The sequence below is a fragment of the Nesoenas mayeri genome, assembly GCF_963082525.1.
Source record: "Nesoenas mayeri genome assembly, chromosome: Z".
NCBI classification, from domain to species: Eukaryota; Metazoa; Chordata; class Aves; order Columbiformes; family Columbidae; genus Nesoenas; species Nesoenas mayeri.
In genome coordinates this window covers 74,812,128-74,835,634 of record NC_137542.1, presented here as the reverse complement: position 1 = coordinate 74,835,634, position 23,507 = coordinate 74,812,128, and the positions used below count along the sequence as shown (strand labels likewise).

At 44.2% G+C, this 23,507-nt stretch overlaps 2 protein-coding genes across 2 annotated transcripts; one reads left to right on the top strand and one right to left on the bottom strand.

The window, feature by feature from the left end:
- Window positions 1–412: 412 nt before the first annotated feature.
- On the bottom strand, window positions 413–11,358 carry HAUS1 (HAUS augmin like complex subunit 1; the record flags this gene model as incomplete). The annotated part of the gene is made up of 9 exons (XM_080362564.1): window positions 11,314–11,358; window positions 8,954–9,128; window positions 8,252–8,387; window positions 6,717–6,851; window positions 5,802–5,925; window positions 4,958–5,023; window positions 3,188–3,259; window positions 1,458–1,505; window positions 413–472 (listed from the first exon to the last, which is right to left on the bottom strand). Exons 1-9 carry the CDS (start codon window positions 11,332–11,334, stop codon window positions 413–415), a joined length of 837 nt encoding a protein of 278 aa, XP_080218690.1. The 5' UTR covers window positions 11,335–11,358.
- A 4,162-nt stretch (window positions 11,359–15,520) lies between these two features.
- On the top strand, window positions 15,521–23,078 carry ATP5F1A (ATP synthase F1 subunit alpha). The gene is made up of 12 exons (XM_080362146.1): window positions 15,521–15,665; window positions 16,814–16,892; window positions 17,959–18,128; window positions 18,944–19,117; window positions 19,197–19,363; window positions 19,508–19,656; window positions 20,565–20,716; window positions 20,848–21,072; window positions 21,177–21,284; window positions 21,785–21,929; window positions 22,045–22,195; window positions 22,872–23,078. The coding sequence occupies exons 1-12, from the start codon at window positions 15,606–15,608 to the stop codon at window positions 22,951–22,953; spliced, it is 1,662 nt and encodes a 553-aa protein (XP_080218272.1). The 5' UTR covers window positions 15,521–15,605; the 3' UTR covers window positions 22,954–23,078.
- The last annotated feature ends 429 nt before the right edge of the window (window positions 23,079–23,507 follow it).

The window sequence follows — 23,507 nt, the reverse complement described above, 5'->3', positions numbered from 1 at the left end:
AAAGCAAAATCCAGAGCCTGGATGGGCAAAAAGAAGAGAACTAGATCCCCTGATCAGTTCAATTCTAATTTGTAATGGTCAACCAAATCCTGACAGGGACACATCCTGGTGAAGGTGCCTTCCTGGAGGCCAGTTACAGGTGCGTATCACATACAGGAAAAGAACTGATAAAGGAAATAGTAAGTCTGGAGGTTATCTTATTAAAAACAGGTGAAGTTTGAAAACGCAAGGCTACATGAGCATGCTTGCTGTTAGGTCACAAGCATGCCACACAACAGCAAGAAGAGTAAGGCAGAAAGCCACGCAAGTTCAGCAAGAAGTTCAAAATGTTTAAGTAGTGCAAATGTATAGACAATAGAAGGGAAATCTTCTTCCACACAGGGCACTTCAGGTAGGCTTGAATCTGCTGGACTTATGTCATCTCAAGAGTCAGGTTTTCAACATACTCTGAGAACTCTGCCTCCAAGGCTTCCTAGCAGGAGAAGAAAAAACAAGAGGACTCGGTGATCACAAAACAGTTTTCTTACATTCTTGTTAAACACACCTATGATGGCCAAATCGTGGCATATTATTAGCACTGACTAAGCCAGCTACTGAACTGGAAGGTCTCACTACTGCGAACAGCAGTAGTCTCTCTAAACAACTAGAGAAATCTTCAAATGAAGGGCTAAACAAGCTCGGTGGCCTTTACACTGTGCCCCAACGTGACATTAGACACCTTCAAGCTGAACAGGTACACTCCAGAGGTGAGTATTCTGACCTGATAAAAGCCTCAGGTCGGTAAGGTGAGCTTGTATTCCGCAATCAAAAACAAGTGGCTTACCAACCTGAGCTGTCGCATCTGAAAACGTACAAATTACTCTCAAACAGCTGTGATTTTTGATTACAGCTTTAAGGCTTATCACCAAATGCTCTGTGTTGTATCTACAAGCAAGCAGACAGTACCACAAAGAAATAAAGATAGGTTTTAGGTTTGAATTTGGCCCAGCTTGCTCAGGAAAGCTATGTGTGAACTTCCCAAACTGCTTTATATTAATGTTTTCTAACAACCACACCTGCAGACAACACAAGCATGAATGAAATGGACATTTTATGGTATAGGGGAAGGTCCTCACTGCAGCTTGTGGGCTCTAGAGCCCTCTGAGGGTTCAGGAGCAGCAAGGAAGGTTGTGAAACCAAGAAGCTGCACCCCAGCTAAGTGAATAAACATTATGACGGGTAAATCAGACAAAATCCAGAGGGATATAGATACCTAATCCCTGTTCCGCCTACCAATGTGCACTGCTTCTGTTTTACCACAGCAAAACTTCCCTCTAGAGGTCATTAAGACCACAATCTGAGGCAGAAATAGATAAATTCACAACCCGTTAATATATATAGCTTGTTTTGGAATGACAGCACTCATTTAAATACCTGTGAAAGATAAAATAATTAAAAAAACCAACCAACAAACTTACCAGCTCTCGTTTTACTTCTTCAATTTTCACTTGTGCAAGGGTAGGATTCTAACAAGATAAAATGGCATAAAAATCAATATTTCAGTGGGAAATACAGAGCCATTGCATCACTGCAAGACTCTAATGATGTGCTGCAGGGGAATTCAGCTATAATAAAAATTATAATTCAGGGATACTAATAATAATAATTCAGGGGTACTAATAATAATCATTCAGTTTTGTGTACACACTTCACATGCAAAAGGTACTGACATTAAAAGCCTAGTATCGATTTGGTTTGGGCAATCATGTATTTTTCAAAATTCTAGTATGGCCTGAAGTCTAAAACGCAAAAGATTTTTAGCAATTTTCCAACCCTACCAATTGAAGAACTGGATTTTAAAAACATCCATGCATTAATTTTCCTACGTACAATTAGCTTGCAAGGACAAACCTTCCTCCCTCCTCTCTGCACCAGAATTGAGGCACCAAGGCTCTCTCTGTCTCCACTGACAGCAAGAACTGGAGAACCTAATCCAATTTTGGACAAGCCTCTTTCTCTGGACCTCTGTGCCCCATTTATAAGAACTGGAATAAATTTATTTCACCTCTTATGCAGGAAGGTTGAGGTTAGCTCTGTTATAGGCTGTGAGCTTCCCAGATGAGGAGGTAACAGGGGCCATATCAGGTAACTCAAACACAAAACAGTGAACTATTCAGAATTGTATCAAATAAAACCAAAAACCCGTTTGACTATTCATGCTCCAGTTTTTGCTACTTCTCCCCTGAATGACAAAGAGAAAAGTCCTTAATACTCATCTGTAACAGCAACAACAATTTTCCATAGGTGACTGGAAATGCTTGGGTTTAGGAGTCCCAAATACCACAGGTGGTAATGCAGAAGCCACACAAAGTCAAGGCCTGGTGTTTCATGGACTAAGCCCCCCTTTACTCACAATTAAAGTCATTACAAAGTTGTTCGCAAAATTACCCTTAAATGAAACAGTAGTTTCTAACAATCGTTCTTCTAATTGGAAAAGAGTAAAATCCTTTTTATAAAACACACTTCCCACAGCAGTCTGATAGTAACTCCTAGCACAGCGACCAACAGTAACTGCAGCCAACGTATAAAAGGAAGAAGTGATACACAGGCAGGGGATGTCAAAACTGCAATTTAGTCACCTTAATGAGAAACCTGTGATTTCAGAGTGCTGCGCACCCAGCACCTTCAGAAGAAATCACAGAAAATGATGGAGCAGCCAGTACTACACAAGCTTGTACTTGTTTTAGGAACAGAACATACATGTGGCTATTTCTTTGTATTTGTTAAAATCTTACTCAGAGCTCCAACCTGTGCACAACGTGCTATGTCCACCATACTGACAGCCTGATGACATAAAGAACTAATACATCAGTAAATCTCAAAAAAAAAAGCTATACTAAGGAATTATATTTTCTTCCATGTTTCTTTTTCTAAATTCTAATTAATTCACCTCAATAGTGAACTCACCCAACAAATCTGTGTGTTTTGTTAGAACAAGGCTTTCCTAGTAAGCATACTTAATTTCTTGGCTTTGATTAACAGATACATAGCCTCTGTTTAAGTAAAGTCTTCTGCTTACACCATTAATAGACCTGTTAGACATCTAGCTGTCCACTGAAACCACTGCAACAACACTTTTTACATTCCAAAGTCCATTAAAATTAATCTGACGGCAAATATAATAGAACAATGTGGAAAAAATACTCACAGGAGCTAAATCATAGTAGGCTTCCAGTTCTTTCTTAATAGGCACCATTTCGTCCTTCATTCGTGCCACTTCCTGTGAAGAGAACAGGGCAGATTATATTCTTCAGTCTTACTTGAAGAAGTGATGTGAATCAGTGAAGTAGATGCACAAATATCTGCAGCATTCAGAATTCAGGGGGGTTGGTCTCATGATTCTTCTCAAAATGCACATAAATCTAAAGATCTGCTTTAGATCCAAGGTGAACGAAGATCTTCAGTGAACTAAGATGCAGTTATCAGACAGACTCAGTTCAAATTTTACACAAAGGTATCAGTTTTTCTTCCTTTCTGAAGACATCTTCAGATTTTTTTTTTCTGAAAGTGTTACCACCTGATCTCATGTCCCTAAAAGGAGACGGGATTTCAGATAAGAATCCATCAGACTCACTGTTGGCCTCAGAGATCACTGAGCCCCAAGGAAGGGGACACATTCTCATGCTTTTGCACATTCGGCAGCAAAAAGTCTCCCCTGACATTTGCACTGCTTTGCTTGTTTTATTAACAAGGGAGGTAACTTCTCTTTGGGTGTGAAAATTGAGCACCTTCCACAACCTTCAACTCTTTAGAAATAATTAACTAAAAGAAAAAAAAAAAAAGGCACTCTTGATAAAGTCATTTTGCTGCCCACTTCACTGAGCTCTTGGCAAAGCAGATATAGAAATGTTGGGGAGTCAAGCCTGTCCTTGTGCTCAGGTTCTAGAAGATGACAAGTATAGGAAATTGCTTATGAGTTTCTCTATATAAAACTCCAACAAAAAATAATTTTTGGTTGGTATGCGTCTTGAACGCTGTGCAATGTAAACATTGCCACCCAGTGCTGGTCCATGAGAATGACAACATAAAAATCAGAAAACCTATTTCCATTGTTCAGCTTAAGTAACACACAGGAAAATCCAGCAAAATAAATGGGGAGAAAGACGAAGTTCTCGTTATAGTAGTAGCAATACTATTAAAATGTGGTGAGTACAGACAGAACACCACAAATGTTACATGTGTACAAATGCTTCAGCACAAAGCTGGAAAATCCATATCTAGGAATTCATTAAATGTACTTTTCCCTTTAAGAAATTATCCTGCTGGGCTTACAATACTGCTGAAAAATATTATAAAGACAACAGAAAAAAAAAAGCACACAGTGATAGAGAATTTGGGTTTCACTTGATGTCCTCCCCTTGCTCTGAAGTGTTTGAAAGCAGGTTTATTTCACACAAACTAGAAAGAATCACCTGGGTCATTCTACCAAGTAATTGCAATACACAGGCAGCCATATGACAGGATAGAGACCAGAGAACATCCACCTGTTTGTAACACAGAGCATGGGCTGCCAATTTCCTTCCAGTGGTAGGGAATTTATTCCACTGTAATTCTGTAGCGGGCTATATTCCCAATTACAGACAGCAGCAGAAAGATAAGGGAGGGGAAAAGACAATTCAAAAAAAACAATTCCAATTGTTCTTCTCAGAGTCCAGAAATAAAGCACCATCTCCAGTCCAAAACAAGCCCACTTTTATCTCCGATGAAACAGGCATCTCTCAGTTTATAGGAGAGACAAACCCATCCAACATACCCCAGTTCAGAGGTATCTGTCTACAGCATTTTTAGTTTGTCCTTTTCTTCACCACTAATATTTGTTGAAGTAACCAAACAGCAAACTACACCTCCTGAAACTGCCCAACAAACAAGGCTGGTCTGTATCACTGTAGAAACATCCACCTTGTACAAAATAACCGACCTGAGACAGAGTGACGAGTGCCTCGTGTGTCAGCGACCGGTCCAACCCTCTGGCAGTGAGCTTCTCCTACAAACAGGAAAGAGCTTGTTCGTAAATGACCCCAAAATATAGCAGAGAGAAGAAAAAAGTTACTGTTTTCTTGAGTTTTGATCTAAACAGGCAAACAAGAACATTATTTGTCAACAACGGAAATGTGTGCTATTTGAACCACAGCTGTAGCTGGTATGCGAAATCAGTTGCTACTAAAATTTATATCAAGAACAACAAATCTTTGCAGAAAACTAGTGGGAAAAGAGCACATAGCAAGGCTGGGAAGAAGCTTCCCATTAAAATGTCATCAGTTCTAATACATTTTCCATCTCAAACTTGTCAAGGCATTAGACAGCATCAAAGTATTAAATAAAGCATTCACATGTCCTTCACCATGTAGGAAAGGTGAGGAAGACAGTACAACTTCTGCCTTTTGTGCTTTATCATTTATTAATTTCCAAAAAATGGCTATATTCAGAATCTGGACACACAATTTACCTCAGTGAATGAGCAACTCAACTGGCTACTGTCTGTATACTCTTACATGACAGTACCTCACGATAAGCACAAGGTAGTCTGAGCTAATACAGTTCTCAGGGAAAGAAGAGAAAGTGTCCTTGAGTTTACTATAAGATGACCTGGATTGCAGCAGGAACAACTCAAGTGTAGTAGCACACTGTCCTGTTAACCCAAGACCCCTAAACCCTGAAGTTTAGGAAGCTCCAGGGATGCCTCCAACTACAATGCTGGTCCCAACCAACCACGACTGTGCCATCCTGTCACAGTATCTTGTTAGAAAGTTCCTTTCATCTACCTCAGCACGCTTGACATTGACTTTTAATTCCTCAGCTTTACTTGTAATGAACTTCAACTTCCAAGAGAGGCTCTCTTCTTTCTGCTTTTCTGACTCCAGAATTTCCTCTGTTTTTTTAACATCCCTTAAAAAAATGCAGAAATAAACAAATTTTTACATTCAAAGACATACCAGTATATAAATACCGCTTAATTATCTGTGCTTAGGTTAAACTCTGTAATACAATCAACACTAGAAGGAAGAGAACAGAGAAAAACATGTGAGATTTCCCAGTGGAAACATCTGCAGCTGTAACATCCACACTCCCAAAGGCTAGGGGAAAACAAACAAACAAACAACAAAAAAAGAAAACCAGAAACAGCCAAGGGGAAAGCCATCTGCATAAAAGCACAGAGTAATAGTTTTCCATGTAATTCCCTAATTCACTTGGGTTGATCCTGCTATACTTAGCAAAGCACCTCAGTTTACATTGTCTAGGGAATGGAATTGATACTGATTTATTATTATTATTATTTTAAGTCTCCAACACACTGGTTAAAGGAAATTCTTCCTTGGAAACAGCTATTTGTTTTGCCTGGCTTCTTCACTCTGACTACAGAGCCCACGCTAAATGTGGTAAGAAGAATCAGGTTTGCCTTCAATGTCAGACAAAGGCAACTGGTCCATGTCTGAGAACTGCTTGTAGACCATTTTTGATTTTAAATAATGAGTTTGGTGGCAACCCAAATCTCTTTTTACTACTGGATGTCTCCAGAGCCCATGGCTTTTGATAGATACTTCCCAATATTGTGAATTAGAGGTGCATTAAAACCCTGAAAATTCAGTTATCCTTGTTAGTTAATCACAATCAATGTTCCACATTGCAGAGATCAGCAGTATTGCTCACACCTTTCCCTTTTCTCATGAATTACTCACTCTTTTAACTGCTTTTCCATCAACAGCGCTTTAGTTATTTTTTTCTTCATCTTCATCAACTCCTTTCTCATTTCTCTGTTTTTTGATTCCGTTGTGTACAGTTCCAAAGCCATATCATTGATGGCTGCAAAGAAGCTGGTGAAAAGAGAGATTCAGTGGGAATGCTCAGAAGTCAGCTCTTCTGAAACTCAGAATTTTTATTTTCTCCACACTTTACACAAATTACTTTCTATTTTTTGTTCTCAAACTATGATACATCAGATAACTGCCAGCTATATCTAAGGAGAAAAGTAAAACAAGTCTGTAAGGGTGTTTGCTTCCCCTAACTAACAAAGATTTCATCTGGAAGGGGAAAAATGGTCCAGCAGACTCAGTAGGAGGAAGTGAACAAGACCTGGTGCTCCAGTGAATATAGCCATTGGGTCAGACATGATGAGATGCTCCACTGCTGGCTTGCCAAATTACCTTACCATTCAGTTCATGAAAATCACAAAATCATTCTGGTTGGAAGAGATCCTCAAGGTCATCAAGTTCAACTGTTAACCCAACCCTGGTGCTACCCCATGTCCCTGAGAATCTCATCTCCACGTCTGTTCAACCCCTCCAGGGATGGTGACTCCAGCACTGCCCTGGGCAGCCTGTTCCAATGTCCCACAGCCCTTTGGGGAAGAAATTGTTCCCAAGATCCAAGTTTAACCTCCCCTGGCGCAACTTGAGGCTGTTTCCTCTCATCCTGTCACTTGTTCCTTGGGAGCAGAGCCCAACGCCCCCTGGCTCCAAGCTCCTTTCAGGCAGGTCAGAGATCAGAAGGTCTCCCCTCAGCTCCTGTTCTCCAGCTGAACCCCACAGGTCCCTCAGACGCTCCCATCAGAATAGTGCTCCAAATGCACGTCCCCAAAACATATCCAGCAGTATTTCAGTCTCTTCCCAAACAGTGCAAAGCCGCTTGCTCCTTTAGTTGAGGAGAAAAGCAGCCAAGGGCCAAGCTCCTGAACATCACACAAATATTGGATTCCAAGGCTGATTTTAGCCCTTCCTCACTACCTGCGCCCAGCACAAACCTGCTGTGTTAGGGCCTAAGCCAGGCTGGGGAAAGAGGCACAGGAAGAACAGACCAACAGCTGCCATTTCCCTGTGTCTAAGCTAAGGAAATCTCCTCACGTTAATTAACTGCAGCCAGGTAAAAAAGACGAGCTGAGACAAAGACCAGTTACAGTCCCTCAGTCCTGGCCTAAGCAGTATGAAACCTTCTGTAGCTTGTGCTACCTGGCACAAGTCTGAGTGACAGCATCCTGCAGCCACTGACCACAGCAGCTGGGGTAAAAGATGGCACTGCTCAGGCTTCCTTCACCAGAATAATCAAGAGTTGGAGCTTTGTGCTCAGTTCCTGTGTCCTCCAAAGCTGCCCAAGGGGATACAAAAGAAGCTGGACAGGTAAGATTCCTGGTGTGAAAGTTGAATTTGAAACTGTTGAATTGAAAAAACAGAGGGAAACAGCACAGACCATCGCTTTGATGCACAGTGGGAATAATTACCTGGCAAGAGACGTGTCGTTCATTTCAAGTGTCATTGCACAGTCTGCCAGAACATCGAGGTCACGGGCGGCTTCACTGGACAGACTAGACGGGGAAAGACGCAGACTTTCTCTGAGAATGCTCTCTAGATACTTAGCTGGAAAACAAATATGAGCAAAAATCATAATTATTTTTGTATTACTGTTCTTTCAAGGCCTAGATGGGACTCGCTCTTTTAATGCTTGTGTTAGAAATGTATTTATGGTCCCCTGAACCACTCGCTCCAGAAAAAACACATCACTCACTCCAGACAGCTCAAACGTAACTCAGTCACCTCACTGTTATTTCAGATTCCTCAAGCGCTTTCCTTAACAGTACCAGCTCCGACTCTTAAATCAGCTGTAGGGTTGCTTCTCTGTCTATCCAGCCAATATTTCAATGCTGTGCTACCCAGCCCAACAGGCCAGGAGTTTTTAGCAACTAATCTGCTTGTCTGTATTTACAGCACGCTCAAGATGGCTTAAAAAATTGTTCTTGACCAACTTTATGTCACTATACATTTTTTCAAAAGGAAGGCATGGGATAGTAAAAGCTGTACCAGAACAAAAGCTGAGTTTATTCCAATTTTATATATATATATATATTTGTTTGTAAGAATTTAACAACGCTGATCTTCAGTGTCACTAACTTTGATGGAACTGAGAAGTGGAGCTTTAAACTCACCCTTTGCTTCATATTCTGCTGCCATCTCTTTCATGTCCTCTACCAGCAAAGAAAGATCCTTCTCCCTAGCTTCACTGCGTTCTGCAAGATTATACAAGATACCAACTGTCGCTTCATTCACTTCGTACTTTGGAATAGGCTCATTGCCATACTTTTTCTTCAGCCACAGAGTAACCTGCCAGAGAAGGGGAAAAAATATATATATATATATATTAAAAAAAAGAGTAAACAGACAAGTGAAAATGTCAGAAAATAGCTGACAGATATGAGACATGTAAAGCGCTCCGAGCTCCATGTTTCTCAGGAGTAACTCCTACTATGTCAGTCAAGGTATGGGTGGAAAAAGGGCAGACAGCTTCCCTGTCTCTTTTTCAAATACACGCTGAGGTTTAGAAAACCTTCTCCTTTTAATCTCCCTCGTTTCATTGGACACGTGCTTATCTCCAGTTGATAAAGCTTTATATTTTTATTCACGTGACCTGTTTGCTACAAACACACTAATGGTCCAAAAGATGTTAAATGGGTATTTGGGCTGCCGGTAAAAACTGCATTAAAGCCATGTGGGATAGAAACGCCCAGTGATCAATGGGAGGGTTATTATAATGTGCAGGCTTAAGCCCTGCAGAGCACAGTTTCTAACACAGAAAATAAATTCATAAATGGGAGAGAGATGAACACAGTGCTCTCAGGTGACACTGAGAGATTAGATTATGGCTGGTAATAATTGAACACATGGAAGTTCAACACCAAAGAAACATGAATTCTTGTCTTAGGCTATCTAAGCAACCTGAGGATGGAAAAGGACCCAGCCTTATAACTTGAAAAGACATTTCTTTCTAGCATATACTTCTTTATGCTTCTGCCACACCAGCATCTCAGCTACATATACTGCACACAGCAAACACAGAATCATAGAATATCTTGAGTTGGAAGGGACTCATAAGTGAAGAACCTTTTCCTAATGTCCCATCTGAACTTCCCCTGACCCAACTTCATTCCATTTCCTTGTGTCCTCCTGTTCTTTGGAGGTTTTGGTCTCCAGAATGCCAAGGCCTCTTATCATCGTCCCTGGCTCAGGGGTGAGGGGTGGGTGAGGTGCTGGAGGAAGCGCAGTGCATCATCACCCTGAACTATGCTGTGGAGAAAACCATCAATCCCTTTGAAGCAATCGGCACGGGCTGTTTGTGGAAGGAAACTCTTAATAATGCAAGAATGCCAAGTTCACGATGAAATTATGAACTGCATCTTTCTGCCACTTCCTATAGCGACAACGATTTGAAGTGCAGAAATGTCAGGGACCCAAGATCTTCATAATCTAGCATTTTAAACCAACTTAATCACAGGCTGGTTGGGGTTGAAGGGACCTCTGGAGATCATCCAGTCCAACCCACCTGCTCAAGCAGGGTCACCAGAGCAGGTCACACAGCATCGTGTCCAGGCGGGTTTGAATGTCTCAGAGAAGGAGACTCCACACCCTCTCTGGGCAGCCTGGGCCAGGCTCTGGCACCTCAAAGGAAAGAAGTTTCTCCTCATATTCAGATGGAACCTCCTGTGCTTCAGTCTGTGCCCGTTGCCCCTCATCCTGTCATTGGGCACCACTGAACAGAGTCTGGTCCATCCCTGGACATCCATTCTGGAGATATTTATCACATTGATAAGATCCCTCTCAGCTTCTCTTCTCCAGCTGAACAGCCCCAGCTCTCATAGTGCCTTCTCATCAGAAAGATGCTCCAGACCCCTCAGCATCTTTCTGTCCCTTCAGTAATTCCTTGTCCTCCTTAATCTGGGGAGCCCAGAACTGGACACAGAACTGCAGATGTGGCCTCACCAGGGCAGAGCAGAGCGGGAGGAACAACCTCCCTCCACCTGCTGGTCACACTTTTCCTAATGCACCCCAGGGCCATTGGCCTCCTTGGCCACAAGGGCACATTGCTGGCTCAAGGTCACCCTGTTGTCCACAGAACTCCCAGGTTCTTCTCTGCAGAGCCGCTTTCCAGCAGCTCAACCCCAACCTCTACTAGTGACTGGGGTTGTTCCTCCCCAGGTGCAGGACCCTACACCTGCCCTAGTTGAACTTCATCAATAAATTGAAGGTGAGTGATCTGGGGCTGTTACCCAGCAGAGGATGAGGTGGGTGAACGCAAGAGATTCCCGCTGCAAAACCCGCCCAGCGGCCACCGCTTCCCTCAGGGGCGGGAAAACGCTCCCTCACCATGCCCTGCGCCGCTCCGGCGGGAAAGAAGCGCCGGGTGGGTGAGGGGCAGCCCGACCCGGCCTCAGGGAGCCCCAAGAAGGGGCTTCGGCCGCCTCCAGCCGCGGTGACCCCGCATCGTGAGACCCCGGCCCCGTCCCGCCGTTACCCGCTCCAGCTTCTCCTCCATGGCGGCCACCGCGGCTTCGACCCTCCCGCCTCCGTCCCGGCTGCCCCCGCGGCCGCGGGGCCTCATGGGACTCGTAGTTCCGGGCCCGGCATGTTCCTACGTTTAAATTCATTGAAACACAACGAAAAATACCAAAAATTCGCTTCACTAACCGCACTAAACACTTTTACTGAAATGGATTTAAACGCTCCAAATGTTTTGAAATTATTTACTTTTCCCTGACACCCAACACTTTCAATAAAACAGTATTCAGTGAGTAAAATAATTTGACTTTTTTGATGGAATTGTGTATTTAATGTACATCATAAGGCAACTTACAAATAAAGGCATATAAAGCCCTTCAACAAAAAGGCTTAAAACACATTTTTAAGCTAAAGGGTAAAAATCTAATGGCTGGTATATCACTGCTTACACAAATAAATATAAAAGCTGTAGTCCTTGTTAGAAAACGTGCCATAAAACCACATTTTCTGAGTCAAATCCTTTACATGGTTATCACATAAGCACTTTTCTTTAGCAATGCAGAGAAAGTGCAAATGTGTGAATATTATGGAAGGCTGGCGAGGAAAATTGTGAATATCCTCAAGTGACTGCAGCTGGAGTGCAGAAAAACACAAAACCACACAAATTGTAGTTTAACCTTGAGTGCCTGACAAGAGACTCTGTGTTTCGGTAACACAGGCCTGTGACAGACTTAGGGGCACCTTATGGAACATGTTTGAGGTTCCTACTGTGCTGTGGAGGAGATTAAAGCCTAGCAGAAAACTGCGCCTGTGTGAATCCTTGAAATAGGTGCAAAACCAGCAGTTTTGGTGATTCTCTGGCAAGGACAGAGCTCCTCAGTGCCTGTGTCTTCTCCCGTGTGCCTCTGCCCGAGTGCCTTTTTGGGGATCCCCCAGTTCACAAGGTAAGGAAACTAAATTTACTATTTAAATTTTATCCGTGGATTTGTGGTTGTTCCTGCGACATGTGTCATCTCGAACAATAACACTTAAATGGGTTATTTAAATCAATGTGGTTTTTGTTTGTTTGTTTGCTTGCTTTCGGGCAGTTTAACAGAATTTGAAGTGGTTACTGAAATAACCAGCAAGAGAAACACTGCAGAAGCATCACATTCCACACGTGCCAAAACAGTGGAGGATTTTTCACTCAAACTTCTCAATCTGGGAAGTGGGATCTTCACTATACGAACCTCTCTGGATTTCCAGCGGGACACGATCACACTCTGCCTGCCTGAGCTTTGGCACTTTCTCTCTGGCAGAATAAACCCCATATCTCACATACGGGACTTGTTGCCAAGTGTGTTGTCTTGACAGGATCAGACCTTGGTAGGTGGACCCGGACAAGGCTCTGGTGAGACCTTATTGCGGCCTTTTTGTAGTTAAAAGGGGCCGATAGGAAAGATGTGGACAGACTTTTGAGCAGAGCCTGTTGTGATAGGACAAGAGATGATGGTTTTAAACTAAAGGAGGGGACATTCAGGCTGGACATGAGGAAGGAATTGTTGTCCCTGAGGGTGGTGAGAGCCTGTCCCAGGTTGGGCAGAGAGGTGGTGGCTGAACCATCCCTGGAGACATCCCAGGCCAGGCTGGACGGGGCTCTGAGCAACCTGAGCTGGTGAAGATGTCCCTGCTCATGGCAGGGGGGGCACTGGGGCAGCTGGGAAGGTCTGTTCCAACCAAAACTATTCCATGAATCTATTATATGATTTTAAGAGAGAGACCCCTGTGCACCATAACTACGACCACCTCTGGCAGCGAGGTTCTCCTCAGCTCGTGATGCTGCTGTCCTGTCACCGTCACCTCTGACAGCTCCTGTGGGGTCAAGCTTTTGGGTTTCACACATTATCATCAGCCTATCAAATTCTCTGAAGCTCCTCTGTTGCAGCAGTAAGAAAACCAACAGGGTGCTGGATGCCACGTCCCTTTTACCCCCATTTCCAGAGCACAGGTGAGATGCCAGTACTTCTCTGCCATGTTTTTCTTCTGCCATCATCTGCTGGTACAAGACAAAGCAGCCAGGAACTACAGGCTGGTCAGTCTCACCCCTGTGCTCAGCAATGTCGCAGAGCAGATCCTCCTGGAAACTATGCTATGGCACATGGAAAATAAGGAGATGATTGATAACAACCATCACAGCTTCAGTAGGGGAAGGTCATGCCTTAAAAATTGTGTGGCCTTCTACAATGGGCTTGCAGCACTGGTGGATAAGGGAAGAGCAAGTGATGTCATCTACCTGGACTTGTGCAAAGTGTTTGGTACTGTCCCACACAACACCCTTGTCTCTAAACCGGAGAGATGTGGATCCAATGGATGGACCACCAGGTGGATAAAGAATTGGCTAGATGGTCACGCTCAAAGAGTCAACAGCTTGGTGGCCAAGAGGAAACCAGTGATGAGTGGAGTTCCTCAGGGCTGGTTTTTGGGACTGGCGCTCTTTTAATACCTTTGTCGGCAACATGGACTGTGGGACCAAGTGACTCTCGGCAAGTTTGCGGATGGTATGAAGCTGAGCACTGCGGTCAACACGCAGGAGGAATGGGATGCCAACCAGAGGAACCTTCACAGGCTGGAGAGGTGGGCCCTTGCGAACCTCATGAAGTTCAATAAGTCCAAGTGTAGTGTCCTGCACATGAGGCAGGACAATCCCAACCACAAATACAGGCTGGGTGGAGAAAGGACTGAGAGCAGCCCTGAGGAGAAGGACACGGGGGTGTTGGGTGATGACCCAGCAATGTGAACTTGCAGCCCAGAAAGCCAACAGTGTCCTGGGCTGCATCAAAAGAAGTGAGACCAGCAGCTTGAGGGAGGTGATTCTGCCGCGCTCTGGTGAGACCCCACCTGCAGTGCTAGTCCAGCTCTGGAGCCTTCAATGTAATAAGGAAATGGACTTGTTGGAGCAAGTCCACAGGAGGTCACCATGATGATCCCAGGGCTGGAACCGCTCTCCTGTAAGGACAGGCTGAGAGAGCTTTGGAGTTCAGCCTGGAGAAGGCTCCAGGGAGACCTTACAGCAGCCTTTCCATACCTAAAGGGAACCTACAAGAAAGCCAGAGAGGGACGTTTTACAAGGGCCTGTTGCAATAGGACAAGGGGTAATGGCTTCAAACTTGAAGATTTAGATTAGATATAAGGAAGACATTCTTCCCCATGAGGATGATGAGGTGCTGGAACAGGGTGCCCAGAGAAGCCGTGGATGTCCCGTCTCTGGAAGTGTTCAAGGTCAGGCTGGACGGGGCTCTGAGCAACCTGATCTGGGTGAAGATGTCCCTGCTCATGGCAGGAGTGGCACTGGATGTGTTTTAAGGTCCTTTCCCAACCCAAAACACTCTGAATCTACAAACACCCACAGCTCCCAAAAAAGAGGGGACACCCGCCGGCCACCCTGTCCCCACACCACACCCCATGTCACCCCAAATTGCTAGTGCTTTAATCTAGATTCTGTTTCAAAGATAAATATGCTTTCTTTTCACGGATTTTAAGTCTAATGGAAGTTTGTCACAATGAAGTAATGTTTATATTACTATATTTTGATAAATATAAATGCTGATGAGACTCAAAGCCAAATATAACTGCAGTCAATACAGACCTAGAGAAATTTTCAGGCTCAAGCCAAGAAATTGTGATTAATTTATTTGTTGGGGTGCAAGCTCATTTCTGAACATGTTCCCCATCAGCAATGTGAGCACCCAGTGCAGTCACAGGCACCATGTCCCCAATGTCCTCATGTTCCTTTGTCCCCATGTCCCCTATATCCCCCACGTTCCCCAAGCCCCCATGGTTCACGTCTCCCATGTTCCCATGTCTCCCATATCCCCATGTTCCCATGTCCCCATGTCCTTATGTCCCCCATGCTCCCATGTCCTTATGTCCCCCATGTCCCCATGTCCCCCTCACAGCCGAACCCCTCCCGGGCCCTGCCCACCTCAGGCCCCGCCGCCGCTCTCCGCCCCTTCCGCCCTCCCAAGGCCACTCAAGGACACCTGCCGCAACTGAGGATTTTTCTAAAAGCCCCATTTCTGGCTATTTTTTACATTATTTTACACGTATCTCTATACGTTCCCAGACGGTGGGGGTGGAGTTGAGGGGGGGCTGCTGGGGAACCACTTCCGGCCGCGCGCCCGCCCCGTGGGCGTGCCCTCGCCTCCAAAAGGGGCGGAGCGCGGCGCCGCCATTTTGTGGAGAGAAGGAGCGCGGGGCCGGCAGCGCCTCACGGTCGCTTCGCTCTGGTTCGGAGGAGCCGCCGCCACCATCACCACCACCACCACCACCATGCTCTCCGCCCGCCTGGCTGCCGCCCTCGCCCGCTCCCTGCCGCGGCAGGCCGGCCTGGTGAGCACGGCGACCTGAGGACAAGGGCGGGTGGGGGGGAATGGCGGGCGCCGCCATCTTGGCGCTGAGGTGACATTGAGGGGACGCGGCCTCCGGGCCTGGGGAGCCTGGGCTGTGTGTGTGGGGAGTCACCTCAGCGATGGGCACGACCCGCTGCTGAGGGGCTGGGGTGCCCTCGCCCAGGGGGATTTGGGGCTCTGGGGACGGTGTGTCCTTCCCCGGGGATGCGGGTTTGCCCATTGCTCAGGTTAATGTCTAAAAGCTGCAAGGACCCTGTAACGGGCAGGGGTTTGAGTCAGGGATTTGAGCTGCGAGCTCTTAAGAGGTGGTTTTTTTTTTCTCTTTTTTCCCTCCTCCATTATTTTAATAGTCCCCCATTTTTTCGTATTCCCCCAATTTTTGTATAGTCCCCGATTTTTAGCGAGATTGCAGAGATCTGTCAGGATCTGCTCCCGGCCGGTGTCCCCGGTGAAGGTGAATGGAAAGACCTGCCCAGGCTTTCAGAAAAAGAGCGTTAAATGGGACCGCACTGGCAGCTTTAGCATTATAACAACCATTTAATGCTTTAATATAATAGGCTTTTATTTTCATTTTTCTATCCTATATGTTCTAGCCATGCTGAAGTTACATCTTTCTGAAGAAGGCCAACCCTTAGAACACACGCTCTTCCAACCCATATTCTATGATTCTATGGGTTAGTGACAGGGTTGGGTTGACAGTTGGACTTGATGATCTTAAGAGTTTCTTCCAATCAAAATGATTCTGTGGTTTCTCTCTTGCGTGGTGCAGTAAAAGACATACTGTTTTATTTCTTTGTGCCCTAAGGCTGTGATGTTCAGAGCGAAGGAGGCAGGTGAGGGAGGGTGTTGCAGTGGGAGCTGCTGCAGTGCTGTGGCAGTGACATCAGTGTGGTGCAGAAAAGTGCAGCGAGTAATTCACAGCAATCTCCTTTACCATTTGTCCTTGCTTCGCAATATTTGGCTTGGTTCTGTAGCTACAACTTACAAATGGAGCGCTGTGGGGCTCAGCTCAAAATCAAGACACATTAAATATATAACATCACAATCAGAAATTTCAGTGTGTTATCTCTTAGTATTTTTTTTTTTTTAATCAAGGCAACCTCACTGTTATTGAAACAATTGTTTTAGGTTTCCAGAAACACCTTGGGTGCGGCATTTGTTGCTACAAGAAACCTCCATGCCTCCAAAACATGCTTTCAGAAAACTGGTGAGTCTGGGAAAGGTCTATTTATAAGAATTCGTTTTGTTAGATAAAAAGGGGTTTGAATATGGAGTGTGAGAGGTTTGTGTGTCAGTGGACAGGACACTCAAGGACACATGTACAGACAGCATTTGACAGTGAACATCCAGTGAACTTCACGTCTATAACCGTTTAAATTATGCCCAAACCAAAGGACAGTCGCATCAGCTGGCCTGCACAGCTTACCTGCTTCACAAGGATTTGATTCAGTCTTCAGCTCCTGCAGAATTATTTGAAAAAACACTTCAAAGCCCACTGTCCTGTCTTGTTTGTCACAGGATGAAGGGACAGATGACTTTCCCAGGGTTTGCCTTGTGCCTGGGTTTGACCTTGTGTCCTTGAGTGTAACTTTTGTTGCCAGCGTCTTGGTGTTTAGTGAAGGCAGTGGCACTGCATAGCTGTATTTTTGGTAGTGGTTCATGTGCAATTATTGAAGTGGTTTAGGATGATTAAAGTTATGATTAGGAAATAACATGTTCACCGTGTTACTGTTTCGTAGCTGAGGAAACAAAAAGTTGTTGGAGGTGCACTGCCAAACAAGCTAGAGGAAAATGGAGAATTCATTTTATAGCTTGTATCGAACACCTTCTTTATTAGATGTATAGAGTTTATTTAAATACATTTGGGTCACAAATCGGCTGACAGGGTGTTTTGATGCCTACAGTGCAAGTAAATGCTCTGCAGGCGGAGCAAGTGTGTCTGTTCTTTCTCAGCTAAGGCTGATTATTTAATCTAGTTGCTTTCTAAGGCAGAGATTGCAAATAGTGTGGGACATAATGACAGAAAGTGATTACCAAAGAGCCATCAAGGTTGTGACTGAAGCTGGCTGGTAATGATTAGTTGAAGCTGCTTTATTGACTCTGAACAGAAGCTGTCATTTATCTTACGCATCCTATATAAGGAAAAGTGTTGCTTGCTAGACCTTGCGGCATACCTGAGCAAGGGTACCTTGGCTTGTGAATTCAGGGCAAGCTTACTGAATTCATACTGTGCCTCTAACATGCTATATCTGGTTGGAAATGTCTCTTTCCAGGTACTGCCGAGGTCTCCTCTATTCTTGAGGAGAGAATTTTGGGAGCTGACACCTCTGCTGAACTTGAGGAGACTGGTCGTGTGCTCTCAATTGGTGATGGTATTGCCCGTGTGTACGGCCTGAGAAATGTCCAAGCAGAGGAAATGGTTGAATTCTCCTCTGGACTGAAGGTAAGCTTTCACTGAAGGAGTTTGTTTCGCCTAGAAATATAGAGATGACTTTTTTTAAGGGGTACGTGAGACACTGTTTCAAAGTACCTGTATGGACCTTTTACAGACTTCATTGCAACTTTAATAGGTAGTAACTAGTTGAAATGATACTACAAAAAGCAGATGTTCTTTGAATTTGTAACACTTTGCTTTCACTATTAGTATCTGCTTCTTGGGGAACATTTGAGCTTTGTTTTCATCTAGGAAATATAAGAACTAATTTGGAATTGGATTTTGTTTTCTTTGTTTTAGCCTGGCTTTTCTGTTTATTGCTGAGTAGTAGCCTCTCTGCTCCAATACAGCGTGTGGTTTGCTGATTTCTTGTAGTCCTAAGAGCAGAGTAGAGCTAAAAAGCTGTCTGAATGTTCTTAGAGTACTTTTATCATCTCTTCCAGTATTTTTAATGACCTAGTTTGCTGTAGGCAGAGAAAAAGCCAGTGCTTTTCTCTTGTCCAGTTAATAAGGAAGAGAAAAATGTTATAATTGAAACCTGTTTATCCTTTGTGTTCTTTTTATAGAGGTAAGTGACTTAATGCTATACCGCTGCAATTGTAATTAATTATGTGGTATGACAGCTTGGGCGGGCTCTTTCACCAGTGTGGAAGAGCATGCAGACATTATAATTAAAAGCTGAATATTGACTTTTGTTACAATTAAGATTGAGATAAGACAATGTTAGATATTCTACACTGTAGAATAATCATACTGCTATTAAACTGTCAAAATTTTGTAAATATTGTCTGAGTTTTTTCAGGATGATGTGGTCTTTGTCTTAGGGTATGTCCTTGAATTTGGAGCCCGACAATGTTGGTGTTGTCGTGTTTGGTAACGACAGACTGATCAAGGAAGGGGATGTTGTGAAGAGGACTGGTGCCATTGTGGACGTTCCAGTTGGGGAAGAGCTGCTGGGCCGCGTTGTAGATGCCCTGGGCAATCCAATTGATGGGAAGGTGAGTGTAACGATGTGCTTACCACCTCTACTGTATTTGCGTGATACAGACTGTGACAGGTTGTTTCCTCTCTTTTAAGGGTCCTATTACATCTAAGACACGTAGAAGAGTTGGCTTGAAGGCCCCTGGGATCATTCCCAGAATCTCCGTGCGTGAACCCATGCAAACCGGTATCAAGGCCGTGGACAGCTTGGTGCCAATTGGCCGTGGCCAGCGTGAGCTGATCATTGGTGACAGGCAGACCGGGTAAGTTAAATGGCCGAGCTAAAAATGTTTCCTTAAGCAGAGACTTGAGCACAGCGTGTGCTGATGTACGAAGTTGAACAAAGAACTCCGGAGAGGATGGGAGAACTGCAGGCAGCTTAACTTACCTAGCTCTTTTTTACACAGGAAAACTTCAATTGCAATTGACACAATCATCAACCAGAAACGATTTAATGATGGAACAGATGAGAAAAAGAAGCTGTACTGTATCTATGTTGCAATTGGTCAGAAGAGATCTACTGTTGCTCAGCTGGTGAAGAGGCTCACTGATGCAGGTACAGATTTTTAAGGATGCCTGAGTCTGGCAACTAGTGACATCCTATTGTCATTATACTGCTGAATGACCTCTCTTACCTGCCAGTACAGACAAAATTATTTTTTTATTAGATGAGTGAACTCATCTTTTCTGCAAAACAAATCTGGGGAAAAAAACCCTCTTTTGCTGCATAGCACTAGAAGACTTGTATGAGGCCCCAAAACTGTTCAGTTGCTTCATTACTTCTGGAAAAGTCACCTTCATGTGGTTTGTTGCTTTGTTTTTTTTTATTTATGGAGAGTTTAGAGAGCTTACTCTTGGCAGGCAAGCCTGATGACAAGTTATGTTCCACAAGTATTTATGGACTTGCCATTTGTTTTATGTGTATGCAAGTCAATGCATATAGCAGTTGCATGTTTAGTGGAGAGACTTTACTTCATTTTCAGAAACTTTGATCTTGTTGGCCAAGGCTGCATATGTAGTAGAGCTTGCAAGGATCAGGCACCTTATCTCTTGCATGGTGGTCAAGCAGGATCATACCTAGCAGTAGATCTCCCCAGCATTTTAATGATAATAATTTGGTTGGGACTGTGAAACGGTATACCATCTCCTTGCAGAAGATGGACTTTCAGACTGAATTACTTCTGAAGCCAAAGTGCATGTTAGTGAACATTTAAAGTTCGTTTTAAATGAGAAAGAAGTCAGGAAGTGTTAGACGTTAGCTGCCATGAACTTGCTCTTGAAACATCGGGAGTTAGTTGAGCTAACAGATGCGTTAACCTAGTGTGGTGTTCTTTCCTGTAGCAATGCAGTGATGCTGCTTTGACTTTTCTTCAGCAACTGGTACTGCACATGTATGTTGTATTTGCTGATTACAAGTGTGATGAAGTAATATACTCAGTGGTGTGTGTCTCCAATTCTTTCCAGATGCCATGAAGTACACTATTGTGGTATCTGCCACAGCATCCGATGCAGCACCCCTACAGTATCTGGCTCCCTATTCAGGCTGTTCCATGGGGGAATACTTCAGAGACAATGGAAAACATGCGTTGATCATCTATGATGACTTATCCAAACAGGTCAGGAAACATTGTTTATAAGCGTCATAGTCTAGCATTGCTGTTTGTGGCTGTAAGGTCACCTCAGGTTTAGAAATTCAGAATTTGAAACAAGCTGCTGAAATCTGAGAGCTTTTCTTTGTACCACACAGGCTGTTGCCTATCGTCAGATGTCTCTGCTGCTGCGTCGGCCACCTGGCCGTGAAGCCTACCCAGGTGATGTGTTCTACCTGCACTCCCGCCTGCTGGAGAGAGCAGCCAAAATGAACGATTCCTTTGGAGGTGGCTCTCTGACCGCCTTGCCTGTCATTGAAACACAGGCTGGTGATGTGTCTGCTTACATTCCAACCAATGTCATCTCCATCACTGATGGACAGGTGGGACTTCTTTGCATGCCAGTACTTCTGTGTAGCTTACTGGCAGGTCTCTGAGGAGGTTTCCAGGCTTCTGAGCAAGACACTAAAACAATTTTCTCCTACAGATCTTCTTGGAAACTGAGTTGTTCTACAAAGGTATCCGTCCGGCCATCAATGTGGGTCTCTCTGTGTCCCGTGTAGGTTCTGCTGCTCAGACCAGGGCTATGAAGCAGGTGAGCATGAAACTACTGCTCCTCTTGTCACTATAGATGAGTAGTGTGTAGGCTTTCCAACCCATTTCATTCTAAACAGCTGTGAATAGAGAGCAAATAAAGCGTTCCATTCCTTAGTGTTACAAAATCATAAAAGAACGAACTTCTCCCTTACTTGCTGAGAGAGGAGTGGAGAAAGGAAAATAGTATCTGCATAAAGATGGGGCTGTTGTATTTTCAGTTTATTGAACTGGGGTACTGATCTGACTAGAAATAGACAATGCTTTTAAGACCAAATAACGAATTTGAGAGATTTAACATCATCTCTCCCTGTTTTAGGTAGGAGTAGCGTGCTTATTTTAAAAGGCCAAGCAGATGGTTTGATATTTAGAAATGGGTGTTACCACCTGAGATTCACGTGACTGATATGCGTGGCAAAGCTGCCAGCCTAAGATGACTTACAGACGGCTCGGGATGTTTTGAAGGGGGTCAGACAGGCTGAGCTGTATTTTCTGTTATAGGTGGCAGGTACCATGAAGCTGGAATTGGCTCAGTATCGTGAAGTAGCTGCCTTTGCTCAGTTCGGGTCTGATCTGGATGCTGCCACACAACAGCTGCTGAACCGTGGTGTCCGTCTGACAGAGCTCCTCAAACAAGGACAGTATGGTGAGTCTCCTGGATATAACAAGTCCGTGTTTCCTATTAGTCTCTTGTGCTAACAAGGCTTGTTTTTGTGGCAGCATTAAGACATTCTGTGGATCGAATTCTTTGTTTTATGCAGTTCCCATGGCTATTGAGGAACAGGTTGCAGTCATCTATGCCGGTGTAAGAGGTCACTTGGACAAGTTGGAGCCCAGCAAAATCACTAAATTTGAGAGTGCTTTCCTTGCTCATGTACTGAGTCAGCACCAGGCCCTCCTCTCCACCATCAGGTATGTGATGATTTGTCTTACTTCATACCAAGGGTACTGACCTGACAGCTGGAGCGCAGGTCACGGTCTCTGAACTGTTAATTTACTGTATCATAGAACATCAGGCCTTAACCTGCTTGTACCAGACCTGGAGGTTCAGTCAGCCTTCCTACAGTCCTTGTCCTGCTCTCCAGAGCTCAGCTTCTTGTCCCCAGTCTTTACTTGGGAAATCAGTTGATGCTTAAAATGAATGTATTTGAATTCCCCTCCTGATCTGATACTGCAGTCATTTAATGCAGTCCCCATATTTTTGATAGCTTTAAGCTGTTCCTGTGGGTTGAGGGTTGCTCACTGCTTTCCCTGCTGCTGAGAGCATGGTTGGGGGTTTCCATAGTCCTGTAAACTGGTCCTGGCTTGTTGATTCATGAGTCACATGCCTTCCATCTCTGAGGCATAGCTCTGTGGAAGAGCTACCTACAGCTGTTTTGAAAGTGTTTGTTGGCAAACCTTTGTTCTTAAACAGGACTAACTTTAGGAGAAAGTATGTTATATTTATTTAAGTGGTATAGCTTCATGCACCAGACATAAATGTGTTAATTCATCTGCTCCTTTTGTTAGAAATCGGAAGGTTCATTTCTTGCCTTAGAGAGTGTATATATTTCCTGTGTCAGAAGTTTAACTAAACTCTTTTCAACAGGACCGAAGGGAAGATCTCTGACCAGACAGAAGCTAAGTTGAAGGAAATAGTCACGAATTTCCTGGCTACTTTTGAGGCATAAACTCTTTAGCTGTTCCCACAGACCAGGCTGTTGTTGTGCTCCTGTGCTCCAGCTCCATCAAAGACTTAAAAGTATGTGCGACTTGAATGTACAGATCTCGATAATAAAAGTTTCCATGTAAAAAGGCTTGTATGTTCCATTCTAAATTATTGCTACTTGAACAGCATCTGCTTTCAAAATGACAGCGTGTAGCTTCCTTGGACACATGCTTGCTAAAGGAACTCTGAAAAATCAGGGGGCATCTTAACTGTGGGGTGAATCAATCTCCCTGTACAAGAGCGAGCAGGGGGAGCAGTTGCCTTTGTGACAGAGCTGAGTGTCACTGCCAGTTTTTATCTTTTTCACTAGAAAACTTGTCTCGGGGAAAGGCACAGCTGGGGAAGGAGTTGGCGCTTTCTTGTCATGAGTGGTGACTAACTGGACCTCACGGTGTTCTGTAACAGTCTGATGCTGTGACAGAGTATATAATAGAACTGTGGAGTCAGAGAACAGTTTGGATTGGAAGGGACCTTCCAAGCTCCCCCAGTGCCCCCCCTGGCATGAGCAGGGACATC

What these genes read in the sequence shown, in the direction of transcription:
- ATP5F1A (XM_080362146.1), top strand. Translation starts at nt 15,606, where the DNA reads ATGCTCTCCGCCCGCCTGGCTGCCGCCCTCGCCCGCTCCCTGCCGCGG. An exon ending in TGCCGCGGCAGGCCGGCCTG is followed by an intron (nt 15,666 to 16,813) that starts GTGAGCACGGCG and finishes CAATTGTTTTAG; the next exon opens with GTTTCCAGAAACACCTTGGG. An exon ending in AGACCAGGGCTATGAAGCAG is followed by an intron (nt 21,285 to 21,784) that starts GTGAGCATGAAA and finishes TTTCTGTTATAG; the next exon opens with GTGGCAGGTACCATGAAGCT.